Here is a 20131-nt window from a genome sequence, read left to right as displayed (position 1 = left end):
ATTCAGATCTGCACACACGTATGGTTATTCACACCTTATGAATAACATGTGAGTGGAGAGCTGGTCTTGTGGTAGCAAGCATGACTTGTCCCCTTAGCTAAGCAGGATCCACCCTGGTTGCATATGAATGGGAGACTAGAAGTGTGAGCACCGTAAGATATTCCCCTCAGGGGATGAAGCCGCTCTGGGAAGAGCAGAAGGTTCCAAGTTCCCTCCCTGGCTTCTCCAAGATAGGGCTGAGAGAGATTCCTGCCTGCAGCCTTGGCGATGCCTCTGCCAGTCTGTGTAGACAATACTGAGCTAGATAGACTAATGGTCTGACTCAGTATATGGCAGCTTCCTGTGTTCCTGCTTCCTATTATGTTCAGTGCATGGACAGGAGCAGACTTCTTGTCTGTGCCCTGCATTTTATGGGGGCTGTACCCAGATTCCATTTTAAAACTTTGCAGCCATTTCCACAAGTGATCCTTGAATCTGTTTTTGTATTTCCCATGACAGATGAAAAAGTTACATTAAAATGCACATCTGATTTCAGAAAGGCTCTCTTCCATTTTTAATACTTCATTAATTTCATATGGATGTGATGTATTGCTGCTGAGCAAAATGTTCTTTAGTGTTACTTATGAAAAGGTGCTCAGACTGATTCAGGTGAATGCCTTTATGACTTGTTCTGTTCCTGTGAAATTTACCATAAAGGAGCCATATATGAAGATAAAGAATGATACTGAAATCACCAATTAAACACCAAATGTTACTGTCCTTGCAACCCTAACAACATGTCCAAGGCTCAGACTTCTCATCTCATAGAACTGGGTTCATTGTCACCTTCGTGGGTGGGTAGCTTCCAAAACATATCCTGACGACCAGCGCTGCAAACCTCAAATCATTTACTTTGGAATATTCTCTTTAATGTTAATACCCATTAATGAAAATTAATTGGAGTATTCCTGCTAGTGCAGAATGGCAATCATATTCATCTATCTATCTATCTATCTATCTATCTAAATCCAACATACAAATTCACTTATTCCAAATGGCCATATTAGAGTTAGAAAATGTTATATAGAAGGGATTTCAATGTTTTTACAGAGCAAGCATGTGTGAGAAGAACCAGACGCATTAAAAGTATCTTGAGACAGCCAGTTAAGGTCCCAAGTTTATAAAGCTGTGCAGAATGTGTACTCCCCTGTAATATTTAGGAATGGGCAAGGAAATTTGAGAATAGGTTGGTATTTTGCAAGAAGAGACAGAAAGTTAAACTGCATATCAAAAAGAATAACCTCCTACCTGAGAAGGACACCGTGCATTGGGCATCTCTGCAAAATGATACAGCTGCTTCTGCCCAGCTGGTTCCATCTAGAAGAGAAAATGAAAGCAGGGTGAGAATCATGAGACTGATCCATTGAAAATATGCTCTTGCTGCATTTTAGTCTATGTAAGGTAGCTTATAAGTCTAATTGCACCGGCTGCTGCTGGTATGTTTCCAGCCAAAACATCACTGTATATCGCTCAGAGATGAAAGTTTTTGGATGGTGTACAAATATGATGAATAGATAAAATAAAATAAAATGCTGGTTATTAGGGTTTAAATTACCTTTAAAGCCCTGGATGACCTAGGCCCAGGTTACCTGAGATGGTGCCTGTCTCTGCAATATCCCCACAACTCATTAAGGTCATCAAGAGAGCCCATCTTTGGGTGCCACCAGTTCGTCTGGTGGCAACTTGGGATCAGGCCTTCTCAGTAGCCACCCCTAGTGTGTTGTGGAATACACTTCCCATGAATATAAAAGGGTTGTTATTCCTGGAGGCTTTCAAGAGTGCCATAAAGACCCACCTCTTCAGTCTGGCTTTTAATATTAATTAATTGATTCAGTGGTTTTAAATGAGTGTTAGCATTTTTAAGGTTTTGAATTACGTTTTATGTTAGTATTTTAAATGGTTTAATTGTTGATTGGGTACAGTCCGTAGCTATTTGTGGATGGGCAGTGTATATAAATGAAACAAACACACACATGCATAATTCAAAGGTGATAGCACTATATCTAGGCCTACTTGTCACAAGCCGGAGATGAGGACATGAGGTTTCTTTACTGAAGCACTTCAGGATTGTCAGCCCTTCGGGACAGGCCTGGAGTCTCCAGGAATCTGCATCAATTTCCAGGTGACAGTTGAAAGCAAACCCAGCGATGTTAATGGCTTGAATTATGAAAAATACTAGAGAGGGAAATGATGTCCATTCAGAACAGGCAAGCCTACTTGAGAGGTTTCACAAGGGAAGGAAGCCCTTTGTTTTACACACACACACACACACACACACACACACACACACACACACACACACAGAGCAAGAGAATACCATAGCAAGGCCAGAGGCATAGCTACAATTGAACAAGGGGTGGGGGGAACAAATGTCCCTGGGGCCCCAAGAGATGGTGGGGGCACTAGTTGGATAACATCTTGCTCTTTAATCTCTCCCTCCCACTTTCCCAATTCACTGGCACACTGTTAGCTCCTGATCGGAGGAATCAGCACAGCTTTAAGAAAGAAAAAGTGTATGTTGCTTTATCATGTTTTCTTATTGTGAGCTGCCCCAAGCAGGATTGTGCTGGAGGGGCAGGATAGAAATATTTTAAATACATACATACATGCATTGTGTTAGCCCAGCTCAAGTTATATTGCTACCCTATGCAAAGCTTAGGAACATAGGAAGCTGCCATATACTGAGTCAGACCATTAGTCTATCTAGCTTAGTACTGTCTTCACAGACTGACAGCAGCTTCTCCAAGGTCGCAGGCAGGAATCTCTCTCAGCTCTATCTTGGAGAAGCCAGGGAGGGAACTTGAAACTTTCTGCACTTCCCAGGACGGCTCCATCCCCTAAGGGGAATATCTTACAGTGCTCACACACATCAAGTCTCCCATTCATATGCAACCAGGGTGGACCTTGCTTAGCTAAGGGGACAAGTCATGTTTGCTACCACAAGACCAGCTCTCCTCTCCATTTTACTTCCCGCTGCCCTGCATCTTACAGTATGCAGGAGGACGGTGTGCTCTTCCCGCCCGCTTTCTTGCGGCCCCAGAGCCACCTCTACCACATGAAGCCAGCTGCCTTGGACCACAAACCTCCCTGTTCAATTTCTCTGCTTAGCTTCTCCAGATTCCTCAGAACAGGAATTTCGTAGAAGTTTTGTTTTCAGTGTGCGTAGATTGTGGAACAGGCATCTGTAGTAACCTAGAGTTGAAGTTGGTTACAGATGTCAAGTTGCTGGAGAGAAGTGCTGCAGGATGAGCTCACATTTCCAGGTCCAGATGGCATGGCTAGCCTGGAAGTAGCAGCTTGCACCAGGAGTGCTCCTTTGTGGGGAACCAGCAGGGAGTTATTTGCACTTGGCTTCAGGCTTTGGGGTAAACATTGAGCAAAGCCACTTCGAAGTACACTCACGGCATTAAGGGAAGCAGCCCCTCCCCTCTGCTCTCGGATTTTGTTTTGAAATAAGTCCATATGGCATGCTCCGTGTTTTCCTTCTAGCCAATTGTGGAGGGGGGGGGAGCGAACTCCTGCAGAGATAGATCTGCATTTCTGAAGAGAGCATGCCTCTTATCATGCTAATGATTCTATGTCATTATCTCTCCCATTTGCTCCAACATTTTCAAAAAAATGTAGCTTAAAACCAGCATTTTTAAAATCCAGACATACATCGAGATAAGCTAGAATTCGCATCACAAAGCCCGCTTTGTGTGTGGAGTGGGTCCAAAAATCTCGAAGGGACTTCGAGGTAAGTTTGGCTGGTGTGTGAATGCACACATTCTCTTCTGAAGGAGATTCGGGGTAAAAGCCCAGTGTGTAAGGCCTCCAGCCAGTGGAATCTTAGGGGCCACCGTTAGGCGTAAACCTGTTGGAGATGAAATTCCAGCAGCATTGACCATTAGCACTTTTTATCCTAGTGGCCACTAGGGGCATTAGGAGTGAGGAAGGGTCTTCCTCTTTATTTTCCCTCTTCTTGTCTCTCTGTTTTCTCTGGCTTCTGATTGGTAGACTGATATTATCAGGGCCGATTGCTCCACCCTTCTGCTCTACCGCAGACTGCATTAGCCATGTAATCTCTCTCTCTCTCTCTCTCTCCCCTCTAAAGACAGAAAGCTCAGGCATACAGCTTTGCTATCCGAAAACTTTGCCTAAACGTTTTAATAAACAAAAGAAGGTGCGTAGCTCTTTGCTGTACTTCCAGAGATATAGTTGCAAGTGTTTTGCTGAAATCAATCAGTCTATATTAAATATCCAGGCAATGTTGTGCTAATAGGCACAGTTTACAACTAAGTGGCTGAGTCCATTCTCTGCAGCCATGTGCCAAGTTTTAATAAGTCAATGGTAGTGATCCTCTTGATCCAGACTGGTGATGAAACAGACTGGAATTATCCACGAAAATGGCATTTACTGCCTGCCAATTCATCTGCCATGAAGACAGTATACTGGAAGCTTTCAAACAGCAAGGCTGGCCCTTGGTTGTTATTTGTCATTATTTATACAACCCCGTGTATGTTCAGCATCCTTTATAGTTCTTGTCATAACCTGGGAGGAGGATGCCTATAAATCCCATAATTTAGAAACTGAGGTTGAGGGAACACGTTCACCTGCCCAGGCCATCCATGTAGCCAGTGATAAAGCAGAAATTTAATTTTCTCAAGGCTGTGTACAACAGTCTCTCCTTCTCTTATAGATCACAATGACTTAGCCCATATAGGGCTGCAAAGGCTGTTTCAGGGCCAACTTCAGGCCAAGTATATCCTCCATTAAAGATGGCGGCTGATCTGGAACAATGGCCCACATCAGTCTAACTCCAGGACAATTTTAACTGTTATTCAGTTAATATATAACACTGGTAGAAATTGCTTTATGTAAAATATTGGGATACAGCTGTGTGTATGTAAGAAAGATTTTGGCTATATGATACTGAGAGAGAAAACACAGGAACATAGGAAGCTATCTTCTACTGAGTCAGACCATTAGTCCATCTATCTCAGTATTGTCTACACTGACTGGCAGCAGCTTTCCAAGTTTTCAGGCTGGAGTCATTCTCACCCCTACTCAGGGATTGAACCTGGGACTTTGTGCATGCAAAGTAGATGCTCTGCATTGAGCTATGGCTCCAGTTTGCATCTTGAAGGTTTGCATTTTGATTGCTCTTTTTACTAAACATTTCCCCATACATTCTCCCACACATCTGAATATTTTGTAGTAAAATCCTCTATCACTTAGACAGGTGATCTAGACAAACAAACTATGACAGGGCATCGCTATGCATGCACTGTAGTGACAGTCCCTTAAGAGAGAGAGAGAAAGAAAATGCCAAGACAAAGCTGTGAATCATCAGCACAGACCATTTACACGGCAAATTGACTAAGGGGACCTTTAAAACACCTTGAATACAACATGGACACATAAAACCAGTTCTTTATGACTGAAAGGCATTTATTGCCATAAGTTACCATATTTAGTGCTTCTGCCCTATATTGTATACTAGTTCTCATTGTGATGAACTTGGATTGTTTTGTACTCACTAGTGATTTTCTGCTGTGCTGTGCTGTACTGATGAGAGTAATAGAGTCTCCTTGTCAGAGATGCTGATCAGATAAACTCACCTTGTGCTTTTTAAATTCTGGCAGTATCTTGCATGTCATCTGACCTTGCATGGATTGCAGCCAATCATCAAATAGAGATTAGAGATGAGGAAATGTACCCAAGGGAAACAACTTAATGCAAGCCTCAGACAATTCCTTCTGGAACCTGAAGAAACTAGGTTGTTGGAAGTGGAGCAGCACAGCTCCTTAGTTCTCTCCTACTCTTTAAAAATATGAACACTAAAATTCTATAACAGACATCCTGGCAAAAACAGACAAACCACTCCCCCCCACCCCCGCACGCACACACACACAAAACATCTCTCTCCTAGGTAGCAGAGCCTGTTTCCCCCCAAGGTATTTCAAACATAGTCCTCTTCCCAAATATGTCCACAGGTGAAAGGCATGAAAAATAAGACAATCTGTTCAGCTCAGAGAAACAAGTAAATAACATAGATCAAGAAAAGCTAGCAAATCCCAGGAAAGCTAGTGTTAGATCTGGAAAAGTCCAGAGTCAGCTTATATATGTGTGTCGTTATTCTTTGACTACAACAGCTTCAGTTGTCCATGTTCATAGGTTAATGAATCAAGATTGAAAATAAAATGGCTAACATTATAATGCCCTTATACAAAACTATGGTGTGACCACACTTGGAGTACTGCGTACAATTCTGGTCACCACATCTTAAAAATGACATTGTTGAACTGGAGAAGGTACAGAAGAGGGCAACCAAGATGATCAGGGGCCTAGAGCACCTTTCTTATGAGGCGAGACTACAACACCTGGGGCTTTTTAGTTTAGAAAAAAGACGACTGCGGGGAGACATGATAGAGGTCTATAAAATCATGCATGGTGTGGAGAAAGTAGAGAGAGAGAGATTCTTTTCCCTCTCACACAACACTAGAACCAGGGGTCACTCCATGAAATTGATTGCCAGGAGGTCTAGGACCAACAAACAGAAGTACTTTTTCACACAACGCGTGATCCACTTGTTGAACTCTCTGCCATAGGAGGTGGTGACAGCCCAGAGGCGTAACTATAGGGGGGGCAGGGGGGGCACGTGCCCCGGGCGCCATCTTTTCTGGTCATGTGGGGGGCGCCGCCATGACAAAAATTTTTTAAATTTTTTTTAAAAAATTTTTGTTAATACAAATGTTTCCTGCTCAGTGCAGCAGCGCTGCAGCAGTCAAGGGAGCGCGTCGGCGCCCCCTCCCCCACGAGCGGTCCGTTCCGCGCTGCTCACGCCCCCCCCCCATTGCTTTGCTTGGCGGCGGGCGCTTGTGAGGAAAAACCTAAGTATAATGTAGTATGTTGGGGGGCGTGGGGGGTGCCATTTCAGTGCTTGCCCCGGGCGCCGTTTTCCCTAGTTACGCCTCTGTGACAGCCAACAACCTGGATGGCTTTAAGAGGGGTTTGGTTGACTTCATGGAGGAGAGGTCTATCAATGGCTATTAGTCGGAGGGCTGTGGGCCACCTCCAGCATCAAGGGTGGGGTGCCTCTGAGTACCAGTTGCAGGGGAGTAATGGCAGGTGAGAGGGCACACCCTCAACTCCTGTCTGTTGCTTCCAGTGGCATCTGGTGGGCCACTATGCGAAACAGGATGCTGGACTAGATGGGCCTTGGGCCAGATCCAGCAGGGCTGTTCTTATGTTCTTATGTTCAAACCTCATTGATAGAATGGACTTTCCTATCTCCCCACACGACAGCACCTTAAACATTGTAGGCCTGTTCACACAACTATTTGGGGGTGGGTTGGAGGCTTAGAGAGCTCCTACCACAGTAGCAACACACAGTCAGAACCTCTGTTTGTGTGCTGGATCAGCAAACCCAGAAATACACAAGTAAGTCAAATGAGGCATCCATTGCTGAAATTGGGAGCTGCAAGCATGGAAAGTCCTTCAAAGTCCTAGCAGGCCTTCAGAGCATGCTTTGTGCTGCCAGTAGACTGGAAAGCCTTGTGATGTCATCAGCTGACCTCTGATTGGTCACGAAGAAGCAGGAGGTAGACCCAGCCCTGCTGAAGTTGAAGTGACAGGATCATAGAGTGTTCTTTGCAGAGTGGCACATCCATAGATGGCAGACCCTGTAAGCTACAGCTCTCTATTGTTTCTAGACCTTATGGCTAGATAGGAGAGGTAAGTGGATCTACATGACCAGAAAAGCAAGGTAGGAGAGCTCTCCTCTCCTCCTACCTTGGTTAAGAGCAGGGTACAAAATCTGGAGTAGTCCACTTTGAGCCACTTGGGTTGGAGAGATTTTTGTGAGTTCACACAATCATGCAAGCCAGGATAGAATGCCTCCCAACCTAATTTTGATGATTGTGTGAACAGGCCTAATGCCTTAGTGGAATCTTTACACATCCAGCCATCAAGCACAGAATAATTAAACTTTGATTATATATCACTTTTGTATGAGCTGCTGTTGCTATTGAGCTTTTGAGCAACACAAAGGGGCTATTCCCACGATCAGGCGAAATCGGGCTAGGGGAGCCTAGCCCGATTTTGTCTGATCGTGGGAGCCACCGGGCTCTCAGGTAGCTCCCGCCAAACTACCCCTCCCCTTAAACCGGGTTTCCGGAGCGAGCACTCTGCAAACCCAGTTTTTAAAATTGTGAGTAGCCATGGCACAGCTCCGTGCCATGGCTACTCATGAGTAGGCCCCCAGCCGGGAGGCTTAAAAGCAGCCTCCCAGCTGAGGGTCTCTCATGCATGACTTGTCCCCATAGCTAAGCAGGGTCTGCCCTGGCTGCATATGAATGGGAGACTTGATGTGCGAGCACTGCAAGATATTCCCCTCAGGGGATGAAGCCGCTCTGGGAAGAGCAGAAGGTTTCAAGTTCCCTCCCTGGCTTCTCCAAGATAGGGCTGAGAGAGATTCCTGCCTGCAACCTTGGAGAAGCCGCTGCCAGTCTGTGAAGATGATACTGAGCTAGATAGACCAATGGTCTGACTCAGTATATGGCAGTTTCCTAGGTTCCTATGTTCCTATGCCATGCGCACTCACGCAGAGCATACTGGAGCTTCCAGGGGCTGCACAGTCCATTCTGCACAGACCAACTCCCCAGCCCCAGCCAGCTCCGTGACAGAGCCGGCAGTTGTGTGAGCGGTCACTGCGGCCACCCAGAGCAGACTGGCTGGTCGTCTGCGGGGAGAGCGAGCTAAGCCCGCTCTCCCCGCAAACCCCCTAGAGGCTCTTCATACAAATCGTGTGAAGAGCCTCAGAGTTTTGCATCATGCAAAAACTTCCAAGGGGGACAAAAGGAAAGGAAAGGAAGACAGAGAGTGGATTGAGAGAAAGAAATGGGAACATGGTTTCCAAATGGTAACCTATCGTGGTGTGCATGTAACCATGTTAGACTAGCCAATCGTAATATTCTTCCAAACACTGAAAGAATTTTACCACACATCCACACTTGATCAGAAGTCTGGGGAGGAAGGGGAATGGTATAATTCTCTTCCTCAACAGGAAAATACAGATAGCTGGATTACTAAATGATAACATGAACACTGTGGCAAATTACCACTTGGTAAGTGGTTATCTGTATTCATTCTTCTAAGATTTTTTTTTAAAGAATTAGAGGCTGACATGTGGTTAATTACTCAAAATAGCCCCACTGAAATTAAAAGGACAAATTAGACATTGCTTAACTTATCTTTTAATTTCAGTGGGGCTACTTGGAGTAATTTTCCTTATCATGTCAGCCACTGAAAGGGTGCACTGCAACATTGAAAAGAAGGAACATGTGTGCTTTCTTTTTTAAAAAAAACTGAGTAATCCAAGACGTTCTGTTTAACCAATTCATAGTTCAAGCTTCAAGGCCAAAAAAGAAATTCAACAACTTGCTCATCATGTCAACAAAAGTGTATATCACATTTTAAATTAGAATTCAAGCGCACGTGCACTCAGTCCCCCTCCTGATTAAGAAAGTGAATGTAAACCAAACAACACAGGAGTGTAACAGCTGTGTATCTTATCAGGGCATCTGACCTGCTATAAAAGGAGAGTGGAGACAAGAACTTTAACAATCCTTATTATGAGTGCTTGCGGATAAAAGAGAGAAAGATCAAGATAACTGAATGCAACTCTTTTCATCCAAGGTTGCAACCTTGATTCAAGTGTTAACTCTTGTCCTACCACTGGAGATGTGAACAGCATTAAAATGAAAGGCTCATATCTGCAAATTGGAATTATAATACATTTCTGTGTTTTAACTGGTGCTGCCTGTAATATCACCAGCAATTTCCTATTATAACAAGTTGTTCTAGTAAGAACTAATCTGCCTACTTTCCTTTCACTGTCTCTACAACTGGACTAAATTTGGTTCAGATCAAGGTCCACAAGTTAGATCTCTTGAACCTCAAATGTTCATGCATCCACCATCTTGGATTGGGGTGGATGACATCATTACAAATGACACCACTGAGGTGTCTCTGTGTGTCACTCACTACAACTGTGCTGCAGTTGTACATTCAGTGCTGCCCAGGGTGAGACACTGTGTGTGTGTTTGTGTGTGTGTGTGTGTGTGCATGTGCGTGCGTGCTATTGGCTCCTTCTGCTGTTACCTGCCTGCTCCTTGCTTCCCCTGTTGGGCTGTGGCCTGCTGCTTTTGTGGAACATCAATGGGGAGTGAGTGCAGGACTGGGGCCAGGGGTGAGTGACTCAGCAGTTCCTGGTACCATCTGCCCAGCTCTCGGTAGGGATGTGCAAACAGGTTCAAATTCTAACTGGTTCACAAACACACACACACATGGAATGTCAGGTGATCTCATAAGCCTACTGGAAAGTAGGCTAAAAACTGTTATGTTCTTTTCCTCTTTGCAACACATGCTCATGTCCACATCTGCCACATTCCTTTTTAAAAAAAAATAAGGGGCAAAGAGAGTTTTCCACTGGGGCAGGGCTATTTCCCATGCAGCCAGGCTCCTGCCCCTATTCATTTTGGCTGGTCCATTATTCTGTGCCAGTGCAGGGTAGGAGCTTAAGCAATGTGAACAGTGAGAGGGGAGGAACAGTCTGAACACTTTTGTCTATGGGTGGCCTATATTATTGCCAACGGCCAATGCAGTATTGCAGATTGAGCACTGGATTTGGACTGGGGACACCTGTTTTAAATAAATATGCTGAGCAGATAAAGCAGATATGCTTTCTGGGGAAAGCATATCTTTGAAAACAGTGAACCCTGATGACAATGAACCACATAGCTTTATACAGTGAATAGTCTCATGCCTAGCCGAAGGAGGAAGCTGCTAATCTCCTCTTCTCATTGTTGCCTCAGTATCTTAATGATAATACTAAAGAGAGAATGCTCTCTCCACAGTGCCCAGGCATAGCAAGGCTGTGTGTTTGTGTTATGTAATCTGCTCAGTAATCACAATGGCTGACATTCTGACTAAGCATGCACTGTGTGCCAGGAAAAAGCACCACAACTGTGGTGAACTTCCTGTGCTCTGCAATGCCTATCCCGCAAGGGGTAGTGTTGATTTTCAACAATCTCTCCTTCCCCCAGAAGTACCCAGCACCACCCAAAGATATGTCCCTGAGGGCTGAGTGACCCTCAGGGACATATTTTCTAGTGATGGAGGGTACTTCCAGGAGCAGGAAAGATTGGCAAAATTCCTCCCCCCTTGTGTGATAGTGCTGTGGAGCTCAGGAAGTTCTCCACAGTGGATGCACTAGTTCCTGGCATACACATGCATGCTTAGGCAGGATGTCAGTCAGTAATTTTAGTGGATCTTACCATGTTGTTCCAGAGTCCTACTCCTAGAGCAGCATATTCCTTCCCTGGTATTTCCATTGGTGTCCCTTTTGTAGAGTTGGCATTAGCATGCCTGCCCTGCAAGAGATAGAATTTTTAGTAGAATACTACTGAATTTGAGAAATAATACTTTTCAGGTGGATCATTGTGCGCCCAATGCAGTTCTTTGTAAGGAAGCAGGTATAGTCAAGGTGGAGACGTGGATAAGCATTTTTTATTACTAGTCAAAGCTGACCCCACCCCCCCTCTAGGATTAGAACCACTGGTTAATTGATAATTTTGACACAAGTTGGAAAATATCTCTCCAAAAGAAATTGCATTCCTATGGATTTACATTGGATGCTTTACTAGTAGCCACCTAATGAGAGCCAGCGTGGTGTAGTGGTTAGAGTGCTGGACTAGGGCCAGAGAGACCTGATTTCAAATCCCCATTCAGCCATAAGACTTGCTGGGTGACTCTGGGCCAGTCACTTCTCTCTCAGCCTAGCCTACTTCACAGGGTTGTTGTGAAAGAGAAACTTAAGTATGTAGTACACCGCTCGGGGCTCCATGGAGGAAGATCAGGATATAAATGTAATAATAATAATGATGATGATGATGATTATGATGATGGCACAGCGGGGAAGTAACTTGCCTAGGGAGCCAAAGGTTGCTGATTCGAATCCCTGGTGGTATGTTTCCCAGAATATGGGAAACACCTATATCGGGCAGCAGCGATACAGGAAGGAGCTGAAAGGCATCATCTCATACTGTGTGGGAGATGGCAATGGTAAACCCCTCCTGTATTCTACCAAAGACAACCACAGGGTTCTGTGATCACTCCAGGAGTCGACACTGACTCGATGGCACCAGGCAGGCTTTACTAGTATTGGGTTTTAAATGGGCCAAAATAGCACTCAGACAACGAATTGTAGACCTAGAAAGGCAGAGCAGTCCCTAGAGATGTCTTTTGGGGTAACCAATCTTTTAGCCTTAGGCCAGCCAGATATTTCAGCCAAACCATGGTGCTGAAATATTGAAGGGCTTTAACATTAGCTCATTTTAATATTTTACCCGTGGTTGTTTGGGAAGTAAAATTTCAGAATATTCCTTATGCAGATTGCCTTTGCCCATGTGGCATGTGTGCCATTGAAACAATGGCTCATGTTGTACTATATAGTGACTTCTATGGAAATATTTGTGCCCAGTATATATCACCCTTATTAACTAACTTTCCAGGCCATATCTTCAATATGTATTTATATACCGCATGGTATGTGTATCTCTAGCCGGTGTGCACCATTTAAACACAACAAATATAAAACAGAGTAAAAACAAAACCGTTTCACAGAATAAAAAGTTAAAACAATTCCATCTGATAAAAACAATTAAACAGTTTAAAATTAATTTCAGTGAAAAGCCTGAGTAAAAGCATTTACTCTCAGATAGAAATGGTGTAATGTCTTTAAACGCTGCCAAATTGTGCTTGTCTGCTTGTAGAACTCGGCAAGAGCTGATTGCTCTTCATGACTTATCAGCAGTTTTATTCTGATTTCTCTGGTCTGTGGCTGTAATAGAGATTACTACGACGATGACGTCTACTACTGAATGATAGGTGCTCATTTCTTATTTTAAAATGTCATGCTGCCATCCATTCATCTCCGTGGACCCCAGCCATAGAAACCAGCAGTCTGCTCCAAGGAGCTGCAAGGGCAAGAGTTCCCAACCTGTGGTACTCCAGATGTTGCTGAACTTTATTTTTATTTTACATTTTATTTTTTTGCATTTTATATCCCGCTCTTCCTCCAAGGAGCCCTGAGCTGTGTACTACATACTGAAGTTTCTCCTCACAAAAACCCTGTGAAGAAGGTTAGGCTGAGAGAAGTGACTGGCCCCGAGTCACCCAGCTAGTATCATGGCTGAATGGGGATTTGAACTCGCGTCTCCCTGGTCCTAGTCCAGCACTCTAGCCACTACACCATGCTGGCTCTCATTGTTTAAATGAATAAATAAATTGTAGCTGGGGGTGATAGATAGGAGTTCTAGTTCAGCAACATCTGGAGTACCACACAGAGGCAGGGCCACCATTGAGCGAATGGCTTCAAAAAACTCAGGATACTGCCAATCAGGGGCCGCGCTTGGTGCCCCAGCCACACCCCCTGCATCTGATGTCAGATGCAGGAGGCATAGCTTTGCTTGCAAACTGGGCCGTGTGGCCAGCGCTGTGTTCCTGCAAAATCCCTTGCCAGCGCTGTGTTTGCAGCACAGCCAAAGTGGCTCTCCCTGCCTAAAAGGCAGGGAGAATCACTCCTGGCTGTGCTGCAAATGCGGCATTGGCCGGGGATTGTGCTTGCAAATGGGGCCACGCTGCTGCGTTTGCGAGCTAAACGCGGCAGGGAGAGCTGCTCCGGCCGCACTGCGAATGCGACGCTGGCAGAGGATTTGGCCTGCAAATGGGGCCGCGCAGCCTCGTTTGCAAGCAAAGCTACACCTCCTGCGTCTGCTGTCAGATGCAGGGGGTGGGGCTAGGAGGCCCGCAGGGGCGGGCTGGACTCAAGCCGCCACTGGCTTCTCTGCCACTGGTAGCACAGGTTGGTAACCCCTGTGCTAGAGCAACATGCAGCTCTTGTATGTTTCTGCTCGGAGTTCGCTGCGGTCCTGATCCTTTCCCCCTTGGAGCTGTCTGAGGTCTGTGTCCCTCCTGGATCCCTGCCCCATGGAGACCCCAGCTTGCTCTGGAAGAGGATAGAATCACACGCTGCTAATAACTGGCCTCTGTCAGAAATCTGGCAGCAGCATTCTCTACCAGTATCGTTTATTGGTTAATAAAAAATAATTTTACCACTAGTTGCTCATTTATTGGTAACCCTACAGAGAAGTTGAAAATAGAAACTTGACACCTGTTTATTAAATAATCACATGGCCAACTTTGACATTTTTACATGTCTAAAACCAGAATCAGTTCTGAGCCATGATTATTCACTAAGCACACAAAAACATTTGACATAATGCAACCCAAATGTTAGTGGTATTCATTGCAACACCTTTAAAAGTTATATTTCTTTTTTTTAATGTTTAAAATGGCACATGTTGTAACAATCAGGCAGTAACAGCCTTTCCTTTCCTGTAAAGAGTGAACCAGAAGTGAACCCTGTCCTGACTGACAGGCAGTGACCCCCTCTGAGGATCAGCCACTCAGCACACAGTGATTGGGACCTAGAGGGGCTGGCGGCAAGAAGTGAAGGGGGTCTTTGTTCTCAGAAGGCACCAGGAGGGTGATGAGAAAAGATGGGGAGCAGGCTTCATGAGCACCAGCCATGAAGTCTGGCAGCCTCATGGCTAACAGCCAGCCTGGAGACTTCTCCCAGTGAAGGACATCTGCAGATCCTTGAGAGACAGGTTTGTAGGAAACTTGAATTATCTCCTTGAGTTTGGGGTGAATTCAAGGGGAAAGGACGCCAAGGGCTTTGGCTTCGGGGAAAGATTTAGCCAGGGAACTGTGTGTTAGGTAGCCTGCATTAGATTTCTTTTGATTTTGTGCTTTTGCAAATCCTTACAATTGGTCTATAATGTTTTAATCTGTAACATAACTAAGAGGAATTATCTTTGCAATTGGGTAACGACAATTTGTAAAGTCTGTCATTCCAAATACCAGCTGGAGTGCTCTTTGAAAGTATTCTTGCAAGTACTGAGTGTTTCTGTTACCTGTAACTAAAAGCTGAGAAAGCCTCAGACTGAATCAGTCTGTAGTATTTTGAATAAAGTTTTATTTCTCCTTTTGTTCTTTGAATTTTACCTGTCTGAGTGGATTTTTAACTCAGGAGAGGGGTTTTTACTCTGGTGCAAACATGCCTCAATGTTGATTGCTCAGCAACTCACACTACCAAGTTTGCTCTTCACGTGTAGACTGCAAGTAGAAGGTTTTCTATATTTTTCCATTGGTAAATGAAGGAGAGTTTCCCTGAAATTTCGCCCATACCAGGGGGGGATTAAAATCTGTTAAAAAGTGGGCTTGATGGCAGTGATTACCAAGAAACAATTAAGTCTTAAAGGAACAGCCTTTGTTGATCAAACATGGATGGAATGAATCAGCATTTTTCTTTCTTCCATGTGGGCTTGCCTTGAGACAAAGGCTGGGCTTAAATCCACTATTCGCTACACATGTCTTAGCAAAGATGGTTCTAAAGCATCCACGCCGAGTCATAAGTCATAACTGAAACTAATATTTACTTTAAGCTGACATAAAATAAGAAAATCTTAATAAAACCTAATCATGCTGGATGGCTGGGATACAGGAATTGATTAACATATCCAAGTCAAGTCAAGTTTTATTTACAGTCCCAGACCAAACGGTCCATACATGCAAAAGGCAAAACAAATTTCTAAGAAACTCTATAGATTCTCATTATACATCTTAAAAGCAATATAGCAAAATTTAGCTACGGAGTTAAAAATTGAAACATCCTCATCAGAAAGTAAAAATTTAACAAGTTGTTCAGCAGATTGATCCGTCTGTTTACAGACCAAAGGTAAAATTAAGTGCTTCCTCGATTGTCTATGTATTTTACTGGATAATAGAATGTGCTCGATTGATTCTATTTTCCCACTGCCACATCTACAGTAGCATTCTTCCAGGGGAATACCACTGTATCTCCTGGCTAATAGTGCAGAAGGAAAAGAATTGTTCTGGCCCTTGTAAATGCCCACCGGAATTTGCTGAGTGTAATATGTGACAAATAATTTGCTGGTGAAAGATCCCAGCTATTTCTTACTCCTTTATAGAATTCTGTTAAAGAAGCCCAGTTATTTTGTAATTCAATATCTGTCAAACGCTGTTTCACTATTCTTTTAGCATTTACCAAGTCTAGCTCCAGCAGCTGTTCAGGGTCTATTCCTAGAGCAGCAAGGTTTTTGCTAACTACAGTGCACCCTTGCGGTTGTGGATTTATCGATAGAAACTGAGGAATTAGGCCCTCCGAACATAGGTGGACTCTCAACCAAAAATAAATAATTAAAAGCCAGGCATGAGATTTGATCTTTATGAGGCCAGCATCCATACATAAAATAACATTTGAGGTACATCTCATAGCACCGAAGATAGCTCTCAAAAAACCTGATTGAATTCTTTCTAGCGTATCAAAATTCACATAAGGTCCCAGTTGGATCCCATATAAAAGCTGAGGGATAACCTTTGCTGAATATAGTTTTAAAGCCGCAGGAATAAAATCTGCTCCCTGCATTCTGGAAAATCTGTTAATTGCCACCACACTACATTTTGCTGAATCAGCTACCATTCTCATGTATGCCGCTTTCCCAGCATTTTGCTGAAAAACCACCCCAAGATGTTTTATTTGATTGACCTGTTCTAATTTATGACCATCCAAGGTCCATATAAATTTCCTTGCTTTATTTTTAAAGCACATAATTTTAAATTTGTTATAGATGATCTTTAAATGTTCCTCTTGGCAATATGACGTTGGAACACCTAGAGCTCTTTTGAGCCCAACCCAGGTTTGGGATAAAATAACCGTGTCATCCGCATACATCAGGATCGGGATCTTTTTATTGGCTAATTTAGGTGCGTGGACATCAACATTTTGCAGCCGTTTAATCAAATCGTTGATGTAAAAATTAAATTAATAAGGGGCCAACACAAACCCTTGCCGCACACCTTTCTCAGTTGGAATCGAATTGGTAAAATTACCAGCAGTGTCTAAGTGTACTCTTAAAGAGGAGTTCTCATGGAGCTTAATGAGCAGTAATAAAAGCCTTTGGTCTATAGATGTACTAGCCAATTTGGTCCATAGTAAACTCCTTGAAATTGAATCAAAGGCCATTTTAAGGTCCTCAAAAGCGGCAAACAAGGGTCTTTTGTAGACCCTAACTTGTTTGTCCACAAGTTGTAAAATTAAGCAATGGTCCATAACAGATCTATTAAGTCTAAACCCTGCTTGCTCGTTGTGGATTATATGTTCCTGCTCCATCCAAGAGCATAGTTTTACACACAGATGTTTGGCGTACAATTTACCTATTATATTCAAAAGGCTAATTGGCCTGTAGTTAAAGGAATCCTCCATATTGCCTCTTGTATAGATCAGGACCACCATGGCTGAGCCCCAATCCCGAGGGAATTGTGCAGTTTGATCTATATAAATAAACAAAAGAGCCAATGCTGGGGCCCACCAGTCTATATGAGTCTTTAATAGTTCTGAAGGGATGTAATCATTCCTGTGTGCTTTCCCGGGAACAATTACATATCCACTTTCTTTCAGGAGTTAGCCCTTTACTTTCTGACTAGAAATAATCCAATTGCTATTGCAATTCCAACAAGATTCACAAGGGGAAATATTTATTTAGGTATTGAATGTTTTAAATGAATAATGTAGCAAATGTCTAAAATTAACATTTGATACCGTATATTCAGTTTCATAATCAACCATTAAACCATCAAGAAGAGAAAACAATAGGAAAAAAATACAAAATATAACCAAAAAGAGCAGAGTAGGGGGGAAATACATTAGCAACTTTAGAACAGATCTAAAATATATTGTGAAAGGCCTGGGCAAATAAAAAGATCTCTGTCAAGATTTAAAAGATTTGGCTCTAGATGAGTTTCCCAGGGGAGGGCATTGCACAAATACTCTTAATAATAACCATGGAGAGGGCCTTCCTGTTTGTCACTTGCCTTGCCTCAGAAGGAGGCACCACACTGAGAAAGGCCTCAGAAGATGACCTTAACTTTTGGGCAGGTTAATGTTGGGAAGGTAGTCTTTAGATACCTTTAGATAGGTTAGAATTGTGCCTGGAAACAGACTAAAAGCCAATGATATTATTTAGGAACTGGCAAGATCCAAGCAGCTGGTCCTGAAGGTCGTGCTATGTTTTTCCACATTCCCTTTTTCACATGGAGAAGGTAAGGTCTACACACAGGCCTGAATCACCTCCAACAATGGAAGCCAATTCCCTATCTGATCCAGGTACTACAGCCCAATTTGACTTGACTACCTGATGTGATTTGATCCCTTTTCTTAGGTGGAGATATTTTTTCCCCTTAAACCATCAAGCACAGTGACCCAGAAAAAGCAAACTAGTTATAGTTCACTTACTGTTGAAGGAGGCATATTTAGTTCTTGGATAGAAGTCTGGAGAACCACAGTGAAATCACCCTTCAGGTTATACTTTCTAGATGTCAGCAGCTTTTCCAAAGCATCCTATACAAAACAGCAATCAGTTAACTGGATGAACTCTGTTCCATAACCGCAGAGAACACAGTACAATGAACAGATTTGTCCATGGCTTAAATTAATTTCAGATCCATCTCCATAGCTCATAAACCAGAACAATCAAATTATACAGTCAAAACACAAAAGAAGCAATTTCACAGAAAAACATCTTATGCAACCATCAGAAATTGCCCTGTGGCATAGAGATGAACTGAACACAGTCATTTTCTTAGAAAGAGAAGAGGCCTAGTCAGATAATTGGATTGTACACTCAAGGATGTAAACTGCTGCCCTCCAATACTTTGAAGAAATATCAGATGCAAGGCCATTCTAGTTAGCTAACGATATTATGGACCGGTTTCTTCACCGCCTCTTAAATTATCTGACACTAGTAGACATTAAGCCCGTTACATTAACGGGCGCTAGAAGAGTTGTGTAGAAATGTTTGCAAGAACAGTCTTTCTTCAAGGGCAAGGGACGTGGACCTCCTTGTGCCCCTTGGCCATATGCGGCACGCGCAGCGTGCCCCGCGGCCTCAGCTAGAGGGCGGTTCTAGAAGGCCACAAGGGGCCAGGTGCACGCGGCCAGCTAGGCCGCGAGCGGGGGGGGGTTGACTCCACCCAGCACTCATGGCCGAAGTGTAAGAATTGCGTAAGGTGGGAGGGGGACCATTCGCGGCTAGGCCACGTCCAAAGAGAAGGGAGACGGAAAGTTTTACCAAGGGGCTCTAAGCCCCGCCGCTGAAACGCTCACCCTCGCTGCAGGTGTAGCCTCCGCCCTCCCTGGTCTCCCTGACTCCGCTCTCCTCTACTCGCTGGTCCCCGTGGCCACAGGTTGCTCCCGGCAATGATCCTTCCTCCTGCCAAGCTGAGGCGGCCAGGACCCCATTGGCCCGCTTCCTTCTCCTATTGGCCAGCCCCTGTCATGTGGAGGGGGAGGCAAGTCGGCACCCCTGCCTGCCTCACATGACGGGGCACCCCCACCCCCTCCAACGCGCCACTCATGTGCAGAACACCCACAAGAGACACGGACGCAGGTACCTTAGGGTTTTATTATATAGGATGCTCTAGCACAGTGATTCTCAAACTTGGGTCCTCAGGTGTTATTGGACTTCAACTCCCATAATCCCCAACCAAAGGCCACTGAGGCTGGGGATTATGGGAGTTGAAGTCCAATAACACCTGAGGACCCAAGTTTGAGAATCCCTGCTCTAGCAGAACAGACATTACACTGAATGAGCTTTCATTAGTTATAGCCAAGGTGGCAAAAATCCTCAACTCTCCCATCAGAGGAGACTTTGAGATGTCCGGAACATGATTTGGGAACTTGAGGACAGGGTTTGGGTGTCTCAGCTTTCCGTTTCAAATATATAGCAAGTTTCTAGGCCTCAGAAAAGGGGCCATAGCTCAGTGGCAGAGTGCATGCCTTGCATGCAGAAGGCCCCAGGTTCAATTCCTGGTGTCTCTAAGTAGGCCTGAGAAAGATCCCTAGATCCCTTGACAGGGGAGCCACTGCCAGTCAATGTCGACAGTACAAAAGTAGATGAACTAATGC

At 44.1% G+C, this 20131-nt stretch overlaps 1 protein-coding gene across 3 annotated transcripts in view; it reads right to left on the bottom strand.

Moving 5' to 3' along the window:
- The window catches only part of PLB1 (phospholipase B1), a 158223-nt gene extending 138541 nt beyond the window's left edge, over nt 1–19682 (bottom strand). The window contains exons 1-4 of one of the 3 annotated variants that reach the window (XM_053306297.1): nt 19618–19682; nt 18461–18565; nt 11358–11453; nt 1288–1356 (exon numbers count right to left, since the gene is read on the bottom strand). In XM_053306297.1, coding sequence (XP_053162272.1) covers nt 1288–1356; nt 11358–11453; nt 18461–18475 — 180 coding nt within the window. In that variant the 5' untranslated portion in view covers nt 18476–18565; nt 19618–19682. Of the gene's footprint in view, nt 1–1287; nt 1357–11357; nt 11454–18460; nt 18566–19330; nt 19464–19617 lie in introns of those variants that run through there. The other 2 variants (XM_053306290.1, XM_053306307.1) reach the window with 2 other exon arrangements.
- Nucleotides 19683–20131: the final 449 nt, after the last annotated feature.

This window comes from Hemicordylus capensis, chromosome 1 (assembly GCF_027244095.1).
Source record: "Hemicordylus capensis ecotype Gifberg chromosome 1, rHemCap1.1.pri, whole genome shotgun sequence".
Taxonomy (NCBI): domain Eukaryota; kingdom Metazoa; phylum Chordata; class Lepidosauria; order Squamata; family Cordylidae; genus Hemicordylus; species Hemicordylus capensis.
Note: the sequence above shows the minus strand (reverse complement) of the source record. Positions and strands in the feature narration are given on the sequence as shown.